Source organism: Dendronephthya gigantea, unplaced genomic scaffold (genome assembly GCF_004324835.1).
Source record: "Dendronephthya gigantea isolate DGI-Jeju-01 unplaced genomic scaffold, DenGig_1.0 000002F, whole genome shotgun sequence".
NCBI lineage: Eukaryota > Metazoa > Cnidaria > Anthozoa > Malacalcyonacea > Nephtheidae > Dendronephthya > Dendronephthya gigantea.
In genome coordinates this window covers 3,700,001-3,715,963 of record NW_021163012.1, presented here as the reverse complement: position 1 = coordinate 3,715,963, position 15,963 = coordinate 3,700,001, and the positions used below count along the sequence as shown (strand labels likewise).

The following is a 15,963-nucleotide window of genomic DNA, read 5'->3' as shown; positions in this document are numbered from 1 at the left end:
GTTGTTTTTGTCTTCAAGGCCGATTATCGCGCCGACAAACAACCCGCAAGTGCGAGGCGCTGTGTTTTTTAAACCCGTTAAGGCCCACACAGACCGGACGCAAATTGGCAACGCGGCGCGAATTTTCAACGTTTTTAATTTTTCAAAATCAAATAAATTTTAAACTATCATAATATTCTTTATAGATTACATAACAATAAAACATTTTGACTGCTCTAGCATCCATTGTTTTCAAATTTTGCTTCCAGAATTTAATTTATGTGCTTCTGAAAACTCAAAATTCGCGTCGCGTTGCCGCATCGCGTCCGCTCTGTGTCGGCCTTTACGCCTGCATGAGCAAATTTTATAAAGGCCGCTACGCCCACGGGGGAAAAGCGAATAAAATCTTTCGAGTTTGTTTACATGATCTCACTCAGCCGAGATTAATTAAGTAGCGTAAAATGACTTTGAGGTAGGTACCTTGCCGAGTTGCCGTCGTGGTGTAGTCGTCTCAAGAATAACATGTGCTTTGTCAGAAAGACATTTTTCAATGCCTCAAACTTACTCACCTTTCGTTCAACCCGGGTAACCAGAGGTGTTACACTATGAAACTTTCCTTGCAACTTGCAATGTAATTCTACTCCTGAAGCATCTAAAGTTGTCAAGTACGAACATTTCTTATGACCTGCTAACGTTTTCTTAGCAACTCCCTACAGATTAACAACCGTATAAATTATAATTGCTTTGCAAGGAAAATTGCATGGTGAAACAGTGCCTTAAGCCTATCAAGCTAACATGATAACAACCATTTTCATGGGCTACAGTACAACAAATTGTTCAGTATTGTTTCCATTAACCACAAAAACTTGTACAAACTTTTTACGGTGATGTACGTACTGATGCTTACATAACCACTGGTATATGAGAAATTCGGAAGAAAATATTCAATTTTGTGTGGTTTTCTTCTATTGACATATGTGAACGAATAATTAGTTCTGATGCATAAAAGCCCTTGGTGAAGAAAATCACATAAAATTGCAGCAAAATTGCAAGTGTAAACGAGTCTTAATTAAAGGTGGTCTCATATATACACAAAAATCACGATTCATTTTGTTTTTAAAATTTCAAAGGTGCAAACTTAAACGTCTCCCTCAGTGACGCGACCAAAATGCGATGTATGAACTGGGCCTAAAGAATGCGAGAATTAAACGAAAAGTGATATTAATTAGGGTTTTACCCCGAGCAAACAAAAGGGGTCCATTGGCTTATTCTATTGTTTCATTGTTCTATTCTATTGTTCTCTATAATTTATGAATATATGCAAAACTTTTTTTGTCGCTGCTCTTAGCAAACACAAATTCTCATTCCCCTTATTTTGAGAAAAGATAACTTAAAAAGTAATAAAGCTATCTTGATAAAATTTTCATGGTAGACTTTAAAGACAATTAGGTCGGACGTGAACCTAAAAGTGTTGCCTTTCGTTCAGTCTAAGTAAAATAACGAATGTTTATTTGAGATAGATCGTGGAAGTTCTATATTTTGTGAAATGTAATACTGGAAAAGTTTTATTTTTTCGACGTTCAGCTCCGAGGCAAAAACATTTAGAACTAAGTAAAACCAATTCCGTCATTCTATCGTTAAAACCCAGTTTGTTATCGTTTTTACAAAAATCGTCAATTTTCCTCCATTGGGTGTGTCTGGTATGGGTAACTATAGTGATTGAAGACTGTTACAAGTTTTTTTTCACTCAGAGCAACTTGGCTCGCAATATGGCATGAAAAAATGTTTATATTTTTCAAAATAAAAATTTTAAAAAGATTGGTATAAGACCACTTTAAGAGGTGAGCGGCTTCGTGCTCTATCCAGTGCAGTGATTTCACAGTCGAGATCAGCGTTAATTGGGAAGTATTGAAGATTGGAATGCAAAAGTGGCAGCACCAATCGCCTTCGAGTTTGGAATTCAAGTAATTTGTTTCTAATCGTCAATTTTCGTGTTGTTGTCGCTTGCCATAAATTCCTTTGAAATTTTGGTCTTTTGGAGCGAAATCTTTGTGTGAAACTCTCGTCGTTTCGTCTCGACGAAGAGCCGATACTTCGTGGTATATCTGTAGCGAGTTTGGCGGCTCGCCGGTGTAAAATTAACGAGTTTCACGAGATTATTCGAGTCGATAAGGCAAATTCGTATTAAAAATATGCATAAAGCCTTGTAATATTTCGCGTGGTTAAAATGGCTAAACTATAGTGCTTACCGGAGGCATGTTTTGGGCATATTGAAGATCCAAAGAGCTTGTATTGTCAAGAGGATATAAAAGGAATTATATCGTGTTTCGTAGATCGGGAATTACAGCCAAAAAGAAGGGAAAAGTTCAGAGTGTAGTTCTGTATTTTTAAGTCATGGACGAACGGCACTCTCGCGTGAACACGCCGCTCGTTTTCAATCACAATCTGATGTTGAAAGAGATTCGCGATAACTTAAAGCATTTACGACGGGAGCCTGAAAATGGAAGCGAAGTTAATACGGCAAACGTGGTAACCCCAATGCCGTACGATCACATTTCGCATAGCACATCGCAGAATCAACGTTTACCCAACAATCAACCGAGGTTTTTCACGCCAGGGAATAATTTTCCCGAGCCAAACAGAGGCCATCGCGAAAGGAACGGGCAAGCGAGCAGAAACTACGACGAATCTGGGTATTCTAGTTCGAGTTCTGAATGCTCTTCACAAAGCGCGAATGATTTCAATGGCCAGCCATTTGTTGGAGCTATGCCGAGCTATGAGGTTAGTACGATCCTCTATCTGTTTTTATTATGTTTTATAGTATCGATGTGTTTATCGCCGGCCTTAGACAACATCTTACGACAACAGTTATGCAAAAATATACGCATTTCGACGTAAGTCACGATCTGAACGCATGCAAATTTTTCTTGTTTTTCAAAGCCATTGTATTTTGAATACGGCTTTAAATTTTCAAACATGTCCAATGACTCTTCGCTTTTAGCCTAAGGTGAGTGACTCTATTAAGTTAGCTTAATTGTGGAGATTGCTATAATATGAAAACATCGATTAACTTGCGGCTTGCCGAAGTTCTAAAGTCCTGTAGATCGGGAAAGAAAAAAATATGTGTTTACATCACCATTTGTTTGCTCATAATTTTTTCATGGCGTGTGTATAAGTTTCTCAAGGGCTTGAAAGATTTGTTTTATATAGATTTTGGTAAACATACAAAGTATTCGAAAAGCGCTTTTTCGCTAAACGGAGAAGAACTATTCGCAAATGTTTTGTAACTTTGAAAGAGATTTGCATTCGTGGAATTTCATGCCCGAAATGTGACAATCTTTTACCGCGAAAAGCATTCACTGTTTGCATTGAACTGAAAAGCACTAGTTTTCAACGCATTATAATTGTACTTCGGCATTGTCGGGGAATTCAACCGACGCTGTGGCTAAAATGTACAATCTTTGTTGTATGCCTATGGTCTAGAATGAATTTCTCGGCAGATTTATATTTGTAGACATCTTTACAAATTCGAAAGGACATATGTTCGCTCGAGAATATTCGCATTTTTGAAACACCCGTGGGAGAATCGCAGAATTTTCACGCCTAATAATATGTTTCACAAAAGCTGCTTTGCCAAATTATACGGCTTGTTGAAATGTGCAAAACAGACATCTCCGTCGACCGTGTGAAAAGCTACGGTTTTGAAGCATTGTCCATTGTCTTTGGGGGATTTGTAAGGGCAATTTTCGCGCACTGTGTCGAAATAAAGAAGAGGTCGAAGTGCTGTCACAATAGAATATTCGTTATTCAATTTGAAACTTTCCTACGCGTTTGGGATTCGATTTAGTTGCATGCATTGTTTAAATACTTCTTTATTCTTACAAATTTGGCAGACGATAATTTTTTCGGCATTGTCAGTTGTCAGCCATGCGTGCCTTTGAGATGAAATGACTTAGCGTTTGTAAAAAATCTGAAATATTTATTGTCAAATGTGAGATTTTCTCGACATTATTTAGCCCAGATTACAGCGTTTTAACTCCCTTATTTGGCTGGATTCTGTCAGTTGGAAAGGGATTTCTAAAATTTCTAGAGTGTACTTGTATGTCAGTGATTAATGGGAAACACTGTTGAACAACTGTACTTTTGAAATATTACCATTACGTTTTGGATAGGGGAAAAAATCATAGAATATCTAGCTAACCTTTTCTGGGAATGTGTTTTATTTGGCATATGTACGTGAAATCATAACGAAGTCTAATATTTTAACACACAGAATGTTTGAACTCAGAACTTTTTGACCCAGGATTTGATGCAGGAATTCAATTACACAGTTTGGAGTTATAAATGCAGACTTACTCACAGTGATTGTCTGGACAAATTTGAAGCATGTCAAATCATATTTCCTGTAAGATGTGCTATCAAACATCAGCAAGGTGGCTTCATCAACCAGCAAAATTCATAACTGACATCTTTATAGCAAATGTCATAGGCCCATAGACAGTAAAAAAAATAATATATGTGTGAGCACTCATGTTTTTTTCAAATATCTTTTCGGCATTTCCTGAAAGACAATTTTCATAAGAATTTTATCTCCTTTGACATCAATCGTTTCAAAAATTTTCATCACATGAAAGGCAAAGTTTTTTTAGCAATTTTCATTACAATATGATATCAGAACAACTATATTTCTTTCCTAGTTTTTTTTTTGTCTTTTTGGACATACCCTGTTGGGTAATTCTTTTATTTCTTTACTCATAGCTGAAGCATATCTGACCCTCTGCCATATTTTATCATATCAGATAACTTTCATTACATATTTTGATATGCCAAGCCACTTTTTTTCCAAGTAAAGCTGTCTGGCATTAGCCCGAACTACATCAAGTTAAATTTGTGTTGAAAATTTGCTTCCTTTCAATAGTGTAAGACTGATTAGTTTCCTAATATTTATTACTAAAATTTCTATTTTCCTTGTTTTAGCTAAAGCCTAAAGTTCTATCTTTTAAAGCACTTAAGCACATGGCTTTAATTATACCTCAATCAGTGTCATGAATTAGTGTAAGATTTCTAGAGAATGGAATGTTCTGGAAAAGTGCCAATTTTGTTTCAATGATACACCTTTTCTGTAGTTCAGTTTGAAAGAGCTCTTATACATATGTTCTAATTGTCAATAAGTTGTAAAGATAGGAAAATTGAAAAAAGCTGCCGTGGTATGCCGTAAGTGTTTATTTTGCCCAAACATTTTGGGGTTAGCAACTAATGAAATTCCAATGTCAGCAGATAATTAAATGGTATTTAATCTGCAGGGTCTTAGGTATTCATGCCATATTGGGTTTCCTCTGAAAATTTGACATAAAAAATGGGGTATTTTAAAATTGCCAAGGAGAAATGTCATGCTATTGAGATAATTGTTTTGTAACCTGGCATTTCTTCTCTGAAGTATGAATTTTTGAGCTGCTGTTGTGTAAATGGAGATGTGGTGCTTTTGCAGAAATGAGGAAAAAACTGCCACATAATTGTATGATCATAATGCATTAAAACTGCTTCATGATTTCTGCCAAAGGGCATAATGTTTTAATGGATAGTTTAGTAGAATACTTTGCACTTTAGGTGAATTTGCAAGTAGCATGTCAAAATACTAATGAGTTAATTATAAATTTACATTTTTTGCACCTTGAGTTAAATGCATGTGAAAATATGAAACCAGTCAGTGTTGATTCGTAAAGGCTCGCTCGCTCGCCAACATCGCAACATAAACTGCGTGAAATAACATGCACTCGAATAATAAATTAGAAAGCGTTCATTTCAATATGAAATATGCAATTGACAATGCCGTAAAATTTCGGAGACATTTCTGTGTGTGAGGGAATCGTCGTATAAACTAAGAGGCGTACTGTAGATCTAAAAAAATTAGTGATTAGCAAATGTCGATGCAACAAAACTTTTTCATTTGTATTAATTCTGGGATAAATTTAGAACTGGCGTTTTGTTATAACATGAAAAGTTTTCTTGGGTGGAGAAATTTCCGCGCTATTTGCTAATTTAGACATTGATTGAGGCTTTGTTCTTTAAATAATTTACTAAATAATTTAGATTTTGAATTTGAACTGTTAGTTTTAAGACATCAAATTGAAATTTAAGGAATTATCGTTAATAATTTAATGGTACAAACTTTAAATGTCATTTCAAAGCTTCGCAATGAACATATACGGTACAATCAAACATTAGGTGTATTTTTGCATCAAATATTGTATACATTATACACAAAATTACCGTAAAATATACGAAAATACTTCACGATGTTTCGACGTGAAGCCGCGGCTTTTCTCAGGAGAGTTAGTAACTCTCTTGAACAGGACCTTAATCCGACCTTAGCCTTGGTTCGAAACTTCGAGAAGTGTCTTTGTCTATTTTATGATATGAAATTTTTGTATAGCACATTTGATGCTAAGTTGTTAAAAGAAGGTGTCAGCCTGCCAGCCTTCTCCTTGTATTGGCATTCTAAAGTTCTATTCAGCGTATACTTTGTTTATGTACCCGCAGCGCACTATAGTTCCCAATGACTTAGCGATGTGTTGACAATTTAATTGTCTAAGTCTTATGTCTAACTGGTTTTATAGCATTTTTCTCACACATGCTGTTCTTCCTGGAGGTCCAGTAAGGATCACCTCTTATTGATCCGGTGTTATACTACAGGAAGAAACCTTAACTAAACTGACTTTATTCATACTGAATAGCTCAATCAGTTTTAAACTGTTTTTCCTTCTGGTCCCATAAGGATAATCTCTTATTGATCCAGCGTTACTACAGAAGGAAACCTAAACTAAACAAACTTTATTTATACTGAATAGCTCTATCAGTTCTAAACTGTTCTTCCTAGAGGTCCAGTAAGGATCATCTCTTATTGATCCAGTGTTACTACAGGAGGAAACATAAACTAAACTAACTTTATTTATACTGAATAACTCAATCAGTTCTATAAACAGATTTTCCTACAGGTCCTATAAGGATAATCCAGTGTTACTACAGGAGAAAACCTAAACTAAACCAACTTTATTTTTACTGGATAGCTCTATCAGACTAAACTCTCTAGTCTCTCTAGACCAAACAATAGCTGTATTATAAACTAACTTTATTTTTACTAAATTCCCTCGTGACATATAAGGTCTTATGTTTTCATACTATTCTATAAATTATGTCATTAAGACAGACCATATTAAGTCAAAAATCAGAATTTAAGTCCTAGTGATTTGCGTGGTTGAATAATCAACCAAGGGAAATTTACTAGCACTGCGCAGTTCAGTTTGTAAAAAGCATTCAAAATTTAATATGAATAGATAATCTGGTTTGAGGTATTGGATAATGTGAAACTGAAATATAGCGGCGTTTTCGAATTAGCCTTAAATTTTTTATAATTTAGTTTACGCGCGGAAAAGAATAGTAATTTGTATGTACAGATTTCGCGAATATAATCCCAACTAATCCTCAAATTTTACCTAGACTATCCTGACCCAACTACTAACAGCAAAGGATTAGATTAAGGGTTAAATTAAGCATTATCAAGGATTATATTTGTCGATTTTAAATATGGAAATATTATAGATTACCAATCTACTACCATACATAATAAAAATATTGAAAATAACTCATAACTCTTTCTATTTTCGATCTCCAAGGATGCCTTACATCACAGTCTACTTTCCCCGTCAGACTTCGACTTCGTTCGTGCGATGGCCAACAACGATGGGTACCAGAGGATAAACCCTAACGCCACTCGAGGTCGCGAGGCGCCGAGTCCCATCAACCACATGCAATTTCCCACCAAGTCCCCACCACCCTACAGATTCCCCACCCACCAGAAGCACAACAGACCCGGTCCGGATCGTCCGCCAGTTGCAAGCCACCTTACGAGGGAGGTGGAAACATCCACCTACATGCAGACGACCGCACTACCTTCTGGGAACAAGACAATTTCACAGGCCGAATGGAAAGTCACCAAATGGCCGGATGTGCCGAGCAGGGGCAAGTCTCCGGTACCAAATAGCCGATCGGGGATACCCGAAGGCGGTGCTTCGTGGAAGTCGACACCATATTCGGTGACCCAAAACAAATTGCCCCCGCCAGCAAATGGTAACCATGGCAATTTTTCGACCGGTGGGTACCCTCCACAGCAACCCCCCCAGATGGCCACGCCACAATTCCAAGTTCAAGTGAACCTCAATGCAGCGAACGGCCCCCAGGTCACTACTCCCCCTACGAGTTTAACACCCGTTGTGTCGAAAAGCCCCGGACAGTCAGCAACGTTTCGCGTGCTGGTGCAGACCAGCCCGGTCACCATCGCCCAGGATCCTCGTCCGAGCGGCTATCCCGGCGTGCAGTCTGGGTATCCAAGACCTGAGCCGGCGATGGACTATCACAACGGTCCAGTGGCCTCGCAACCATCCTTGATGAATAATACTTCAAGGAATTTCCCCCAAAGGGCCGAGCAGTATCCACCTCCCTATCAAAATAGTAGATCCACAGCTCCGCCGCCCGAGAGCGGCCAGAGCTCATTGAAATCAAACAGCCGGGCAAATCAGCTTGAGGGGTGGGTACACCAGAATGTCCCGTCAATCGATGATATGTCTGTCAGCTCGGATGGCTCAGAGAGTCACTCTTCCACTATCGAAGACGCAGATTTTCCTGGGTTCGACCTTGCTTCGATGACGTCATTCGACGGCACGGACGAAGATAGCGGTCCGCCCGTGTACAAGAACAAAACCGGCACCCTCGTCGTGCACGTTCGGAAGCGGCCGGAAATCGACGTCAGCAATGCGGAGTCCGCCGTCAACGGCGAAAAGCGAAGTCAGCGGCGGCACGTGTCCCCACAGACGTACAAATTTTACATGGAACAGAGGATGGAGAACGTCCTGAAGGATGCGAAAGAGCGGGAAATGCGGAAAGCTCAGCTCGAACAAGAAATGCGACGAGTCCATCTTTCGGAGGACGCGCAGTCGCAAATGCGAAAAATCTTGAGCCAAAAAGAATCCAACTATATCCGTCTGAAACGCACCAAAATGGACCCGTCCATGTTTAACAAACTGCAAGTGATTGGTGTCGGGGCATTTGGCGAAGTTTGTTTGACGAAACACGTGCAATCAGGATCATTATACGCGATGAAAATATTAAAAAAGGCGGAGGTATTAAAACGGAATCAGGTTGCCCACGTGAAGGCTGAACGCGATATTCTTGCAGAAGCAGACAACGAATGGGTGGTGAAGTTGTTTTACTCGTTTCAAGACAAGGATAATCTGTACTTTGTCATGGAGTATGTTCCGGGCGGAGACCTTATGAGCTTGTTGATAAACAAGGGTGTATTTCGCGAGGACATGGCGAGATTTTATATCGCGGAACTTGTGTTGGCTATCGAGTCTGTTCATCGTATGGGGTTCATCCACCGGGACATTAAGCCCGATAATGTTCTGATCGATAGCGACGGTCACATAAAACTGACCGATTTTGGCCTCTGCACTGGATTCCGTTGGACACACGATTCCAAGTACTATCAGAGCGGTACGCTTTCTCGAAATCACAGCCGTAATCCAAGTTTGGAGATCGACGACAATTGGGCGAAGGAACACAAATGCCGCTGCGGGCATGCCATGGATGGGAAGAAGCCGCTGGCCAGGCGGCACATACGTCAGCACATGCGCTGCCAAGCGCACTCGCTGGTCGGAACGCCAAACTACATCGCGCCAGAAGTGCTGCTGCGGATACCTTACACACACCTCTGCGATTGGTGGTCGGTCGGAGTCATATTGTACGAAATGTTGGTTGGGCGACCACCATTTTACTCTCCTAATGCCGCTGAAACCCAAATGAAGGTAGGACTAGATATTATTCAGAGCTGTATTTAGCTTGACGTTTTCTAGTCTGTATGATACACTTAGGCTGGATATACATTTAAGCCGGTTTTCCACTAGCGATATTTTTCGCGCGAAGCGACTTTATTCCTTTGTATTTGAGCAATTTGTTCCAGATAGTTGCAGTTGAGAGATCTGAAACAAAAGCAAAATGTCGCTTCGCGCGAGAAATATCGCTTGTGGAAAACCGGCTTTACAGAGAAATAGTTCTCTATCGAAATATTTGCATATTTTCATTTGAATTAAGAACAGTTGTTTTGAACTAATTTATTTCTGCTGTTAAAATTCTAAAGAAAATATGCAAATATATCGTCAGTCCAGGGGCCGGGTGCCCAAGACGGTTCACTTAACCCAAGGTTAACGCCTACCTCAGGCCTTTTTTCTGGGCAAATGTGCAGACGGTTATAAATCTAACCCTATATTTCGTAGGTTATAAACTGGGAAACGACTTTGAATATCCCCAGACAGGCGAAACTCTCGTCCGAAGCTGAAGATCTTATTCTCCATTTGTGTACAAGCGCTAATCAAAGACTTGGCAACGGTGGCGTGGACGATATCAAGAACCATTCATTCTTCCACGGCATCGACTGGCTCATGATCCGTCGAACGAAAGCGCATTACATTCCCCAGATTCTCCATCCTGAAGACACGTCGAACTTCGATCCGGTCGGCCCCGAACGTCCGCCGGACAGCGATTGCGCCAGCATGACGGAGATTTCCGACGATGGCACAAAGTCCAAGCACCCATCGCACGCGTTCTACGAGTTCACGTTCAGGCGCTTTTTCACTCAAGACCAGGCCCGCTCGTCTGTGTCAAACTACAGCTCCTGGGACGGGACGGAGAGTGACGAAAGCAAGGCTCCCGTGTTCGTGTAGAGGTATTAAGGGACAACGAAGCATACCTCGGGATGTCGGGGATTGTGCAAAAGGAACTATAGGGTCATTTAAGGATCCGATAGGCAGGTATTCGCGAGCAATGCTATGAGAGCATTAAAAATCTGCTTTCTTTTAAAACAAGTCTATCTAACGCAGTTGTTTAATGTCCCTATTTGTAAAAAGTCGCTAGAAATTAACAAGACGCTTTTTCAAATACTGTTTTAAAGCAGTCGTTTTTTTATTTGGCTTTTCCTAGACGCGGCCAAAAAGGTCAATTTCACACTGTTTATATAGCCTGCTTATCAATAGGACCTGCATCCGATCAACAAAAACGAATTCCAAGAGACAAAATACTTCTTTCTCGCGACTCATTTCTCGTTCAATTGTGTTGAATCGGCTCAAAAAATTTCAGGCTAACAAGCGGTTCTCAGTGTAGTTGCAGATACTTATTTAACGAGATATATAAAAAACGTTCTCCCTGAAAAGAACTTGTAAAATATATGCTGCATTGTGAGCCAGTGGCGTCGCCTGCTTGATAAGTGGGGGGGGGGACTTATTAATATATTCGTGTTTTAGACATTATTCATTTCTTTCAAATTGATTGTCGTAACGGTCTGTGAACATGAATATATGAATATGTCCACCCCATGCACTTATCGATGCTGGCGACGCCACGGTTGTGAGCTGTACATTACCACCGTTTTCGGTAAAAAATGTATCCTTCGATTTTCTATAAAAGTTTTGCCAGTCATTGACTGGTGATGATTAAAGAAGAAATTGAGCGAGAAATTTCGTTTGCTAAAAAATTTCCACCCCGTGGAAAGGGCTCCTCTACCGGTAGTAGGTTTTATATGAGTTCAAATCAGTGGTTCAAAATAATCAGGGGGGATTGTTTGGCTTTGGAGGAATGTTTGACAGCATACGCTGATACGATAAGAAAGCTGGATGGTTTATGCTTATCATTTTTAAGACAGAAAACTTTTTAAGTCATTTTTAACACTTCCAGATATGTCTGTCCTGGATATGTCTATTCAGAGCCTTTTAGTTTTGAGTTTAAATTACAAACGTTCTACATAAAACTCGTGAAGTTCAGCAGTAATATGAGAAAGCAACAGGCCATTCTGATGTATTTAGTATAGCAGCAAATTCAGCTTTGCCGTATGTGTTTCACGTTCGTGGTAAATACGTCACTGCTGAAAATCACGAATTTTATTTGGAACGTTTGTAATTTAGCGAAATTATTGCACACTTAACTCTGTGGATTTAAAACAGAGAGTTTGCTAGCGGTTTTCCCTAGTACTAAGTTACAAAACAGCTCTATTTTGAAGTTTCTGGTATTAAAACCTTTTAAAACGTATTACGATTTTAAAATTAGTTGGAATAAAAAGTTTGGGTAACAACACTCGATAAAATCCAACCCTGAAATTAATTTGCCGGGCTGCCATCAAACATGGCCGTCTATAGTTTAACCATTTATGATTTATTTATTTCCAAATTTGCATAGGTAATTGCATACATAGCCCTTGGCAATAAATATCATAACAAGCGATCTTTAAGGAGCTATTGACAGATAAAAATCTAAAAATGTTCTATACTTGTAAAAAAGGTGTTTTGTGTCTTTAATCGATGTCTTCGACGGCCATCCAGCTTAGTTTGCAGATCAGTGCTCCAAACTCACTCCCAGGCTGGCTGTAGAATTTTTAATGCTAAATTAATCAGAATACACTTTACCTATTGAGATCTTGAGGCATTGCGCGAGTATGTGTACATTACAGTCTTAGATAGTATATATATGTACTTATATATAAATATTGACTTATCTTAAATTGGAATATATAGGTTTTTATCCTAATAAATATTTTGAGATGTTTTTACAAGATTGTGTGCATGATTGATGTGTGTGTTTCGCTCTTTGGCTTTGTAAACGCTCGGACGGAAGTTCATATTTGCTTTTCAGTGATCTGTTCTATATATACATTTTTTTCTAAAGGGTCATCTCTTATAGTTTTGTTGTCAGATCAAGTCGTGCATGTAAGTGTTACTACAGTAGGAAACCTAAAGTATATAAACTAACTGTATTTATACTGGATAGTTCTCTCAGTTCTAAACTCAGTAAACCGTAACTGTTCTTCCCAGAGGCCCATGCAGTGAGGATTATCTCTTATTACTCAGTTTTACCAGTGGCGTAGCCAGCCCGACAATTTAGTCATGCTATGCTAAAATGTGGTGTTCATTTACTGTGAAAACAATGAATTCCTAAAGAAATGAATAATAATAATAACGTAAAATTTGCATATCGTTAGGCTGGCCACGCCACTGAGGGTTACTACGGATGAAAACCTAAACTAAACTAACATTTATATTGGATAGCTCTATCGGTTCTAAACTGTTTTTCCTAGAAGTCTAGTAGGGATTATCCCTTATTGATCCAGTGTTACTACAGGAGGAAATCATTCAGTCGGGCACAAGACGAATATATGAATAATATGCACCCACCATACATAGCCAGGGAGCAGCGTGGCGTGGTTTAAACAACTTTGCATCTAACAACTGCCTAAATAGACAAAAAACACTTCTCGACGTTTCGACCTTATGGTTTTCACCAAAAAAGTGGGTATGATTATACTCACTCGCCTAACGAAGCCGCTTCGCTCGAAAATCGAAATGTCGAGAAGTTTTGTGTCTTTTTGCCTAAAATGCCACAGTACGTTGTTAACCAGACTTAAATACGTCCATCACCCCTCAATTATCGCTTCTGGGCGCGATTTTATTCAGTTCGATTTTATTGGTTTATTTTACAGAGGTTTTAAATTGAGAAGTTTCATGTGCCAGGTTGTGGCTAAAATATATTTCCGCAAGCGGAAATTGACAAGAAAGCGGGGTTGAAATTAGAAGAAAACAATACGTCATTAGCAAAATTTAGCGGAAAATAGCAAAAATCGACAAAAAGTAGCAAAAATTGACAACAAAAAGTAGGAAAAGCTGACAACAAAAAGTAGCAAAAATTGACAACAAAAAGTAGCAAAGAATGACAACAAAAAGTAGCAAAATCCGACAACAAAAAGTAGCAAAAATTGACAACAGAAAAGATTAAAATTGGGCACAAAAAAATGTCAAACCTGGCGACAAAAAATGTCAAAAATTGGCACGAAAATAGGAGAAATTAGCAATAAACCTGACAAAATGTCATCGCCAATTACTTTCCTGTTTTTTTTCCGAAATTCAATCAATTTTGCTCCTACGGGAGCGGTTATATTATAAAACCAGAACCTTTTTTTTTATTCTTAGCAAATTAAAAAATCGGATTTGGCTGTCATTTGGTTTTAAAATACTGTACCTCCGGCTAGTCGTGACAAGGGTATGGGCAGGTATTCTGATGCAAATTTTTGCGAACAAATAACTTTGTTTATAAACTGACATAATGTCGAATGTGGAAGCGGAAATAACACTCTTCGTAATATAATGTTTCACAAACTTTAGGCACATTCGTCGGGCGATAAATGGCCTATTATCATCAATAATCGCTATATGAACGACTCGAAGCCATTATTTATGCGCCCTAAACAACAGAAGGTTTGTTAGCCGACAAAAAAAACAAGCGAAACTTTTGCTTTTGTGCACCGCAACTTTCCCGAAGCGAGCGTGTAGTATTTACAAATTCGTGTTGAAACGGAAGCGATGCGTATCCGGATAGCGAAAGCACTTCGACTGTCAGCACTCGAAAAAGCTCGCTGCCTTATATGATTTTTTATGGGCTTGTAAACGTTGTTTGACTCTTGTGGTTTGTGCACGTCGGTTGTGAAGCGTCTCAGCTTTGGAAAACAGCTTTTTTCGACTATGGTTCGCGTCTGTGTGCGCCGAAGTTCTGACTCGCAGTATTCACGTGCCATATACGAAGCCATCAAAGGGATTTGTTATCAAAAGCAATGCCCGAACGAAGAGCGAATACTTCGCTTCGTTTTGCGTGAATTTGAATGGAAGCAAGCGGACATCTCGAAGCAACTACGGTTTGCCGTCGAGGACGGACTCTTCCGAGAAACGCTTGCGATTTCTCACAAAGGCTGCAAGAAAGGCAACGAGCAATTGTCGTATCGGATTATAAACAGCTTACAAGAACCGAACGATCTTAATGGCAATTCAAAGACAACCAAGGTGATCACTGGCCTAAATTTTTGTGCTTTTATACGCGAATACAAGTGTTGCAAACGCTTATGTACTTGCGGCATGTTTCGTGTGCTTTTTTGCCTCGAAATTTATGTGTTTTGTTTTCGAAAACGATACGATTTCAGGGTTGAAATTCCAGCGTCGCGCGTGCGATTTATGCCATAGAATTTAAAGAGAGTCTTTCACAGTTTCGCTTGAGGATAATGAAAGCGCATTCCTTTGTACGGAATTTTGTTTGTTGTGCTTTGCTTGGCGGCTAAACAATATACGTAGTTTGTTTGCACTAAACACAAGGGCAGACGTTGAAAATATTTCAAATATTATTTCGAGTAGAGTTCTTTAATGGCTCTTAAGGGTGCGTGGCAAAATGCATACATTCAGAGAAATCACCGCTGTGGGGTGTGGGGTCTTGGCAATTAACTAAACAGGGTAGGGGGGCACTATGGTTGGTGGGTTTGGCACTTGCTGCTTGGCCAAAGGTCATAAAAAATTTTTTCAAGGTGTGGAACCTGGTTTTTTATGTTTAACACAATTGGCTTGCTAAATAGTTGATCTAATTTACACCTAATTTATATACTTTATTTAATTTGATTCTGGGGATGTTACTTTTAGGAGTACCTAAGCTACAGCCTGCACATTTAGATATGGAGTTTTCTCACTATAAACATTCTTTATAGCTTATAGTGGACAGATTGAGCAAGGCATAAGTTTAATTTATCCTGCTGGGGCCGGTTTTTCAAAAGCCGGTTAGCTTAACCCTGGGTTAAAGCAAATCTTTACATAATATTATTTTTATAAATATTTTCTGGACTAGCTGACAAAAGCCAGATTTTGTAAAAGTTTTAAAACAAACTGTGGTTCAGAAACACTTAAACGAAAACAGTTGATTAAAATTTAATCCATGGTTAGCGCTAACCCAACTTTGAACAACTGGCCCCTGAAAAGGAAGGGAATTACATTCTATATCTTTCTTTGAGCTTTTGTCTGGTGGAAAACACCAAAATTATCTTGGAAAGGGAAAACAGTTCAACAGACAATTTTTAGC

General features: G+C 39.0%; 2 protein-coding genes across 2 annotated transcripts in view; both read left to right on the top strand.

The window, feature by feature from the left end:
• Window positions 1-1,960: 1,960 nt before the first annotated feature.
• Window positions 1,961-12,589, top strand: LOC114533769 (serine/threonine-protein kinase LATS1-like). Its single transcript, XM_028555367.1, has 3 exons — window positions 1,961-2,760; window positions 7,653-9,839; window positions 10,308-12,589. The coding sequence occupies exons 1-3, from the start codon at window positions 2,374-2,376 to the stop codon at window positions 10,752-10,754; spliced, it is 3,021 nt and encodes a 1,006-aa protein (XP_028411168.1). The 5' UTR covers window positions 1,961-2,373; the 3' UTR covers window positions 10,755-12,589.
• A 1,594-nt stretch (window positions 12,590-14,183) lies between these two features.
• Window positions 14,184-15,963, top strand: part of LOC114537216 (zinc finger MYND domain-containing protein 11-like) — a 13,178-nt gene continuing 11,398 nt past the window's right edge. Inside the window, exon 1 of the mRNA XM_028558353.1 lies at window positions 14,184-14,906. Coding sequence (XP_028414154.1) covers window positions 14,592-14,906 — 315 coding nt within the window. The 5' untranslated portion in view covers window positions 14,184-14,591. The remainder of the gene's footprint in view (window positions 14,907-15,963) is intronic.

Bases quoted from the DNA above. Each gene is read 5' to 3' on its own strand.
- LOC114533769 (XM_028555367.1), top strand. From the start codon at position 2,374: ATGGACGAACGGCACTCTCGCGTGAACACGCCGCTCGTTTTCAATCAC. The intron at 2,761-7,652 runs GTTAGTACGATC...TCGATCTCCAAG, and splicing joins GAGCTATGCCGAGCTATGAG to GATGCCTTACATCACAGTCT. The intron at 9,840-10,307 runs GTAGGACTAGAT...TATATTTCGTAG, and splicing joins CCGCTGAAACCCAAATGAAG to GTTATAAACTGGGAAACGAC.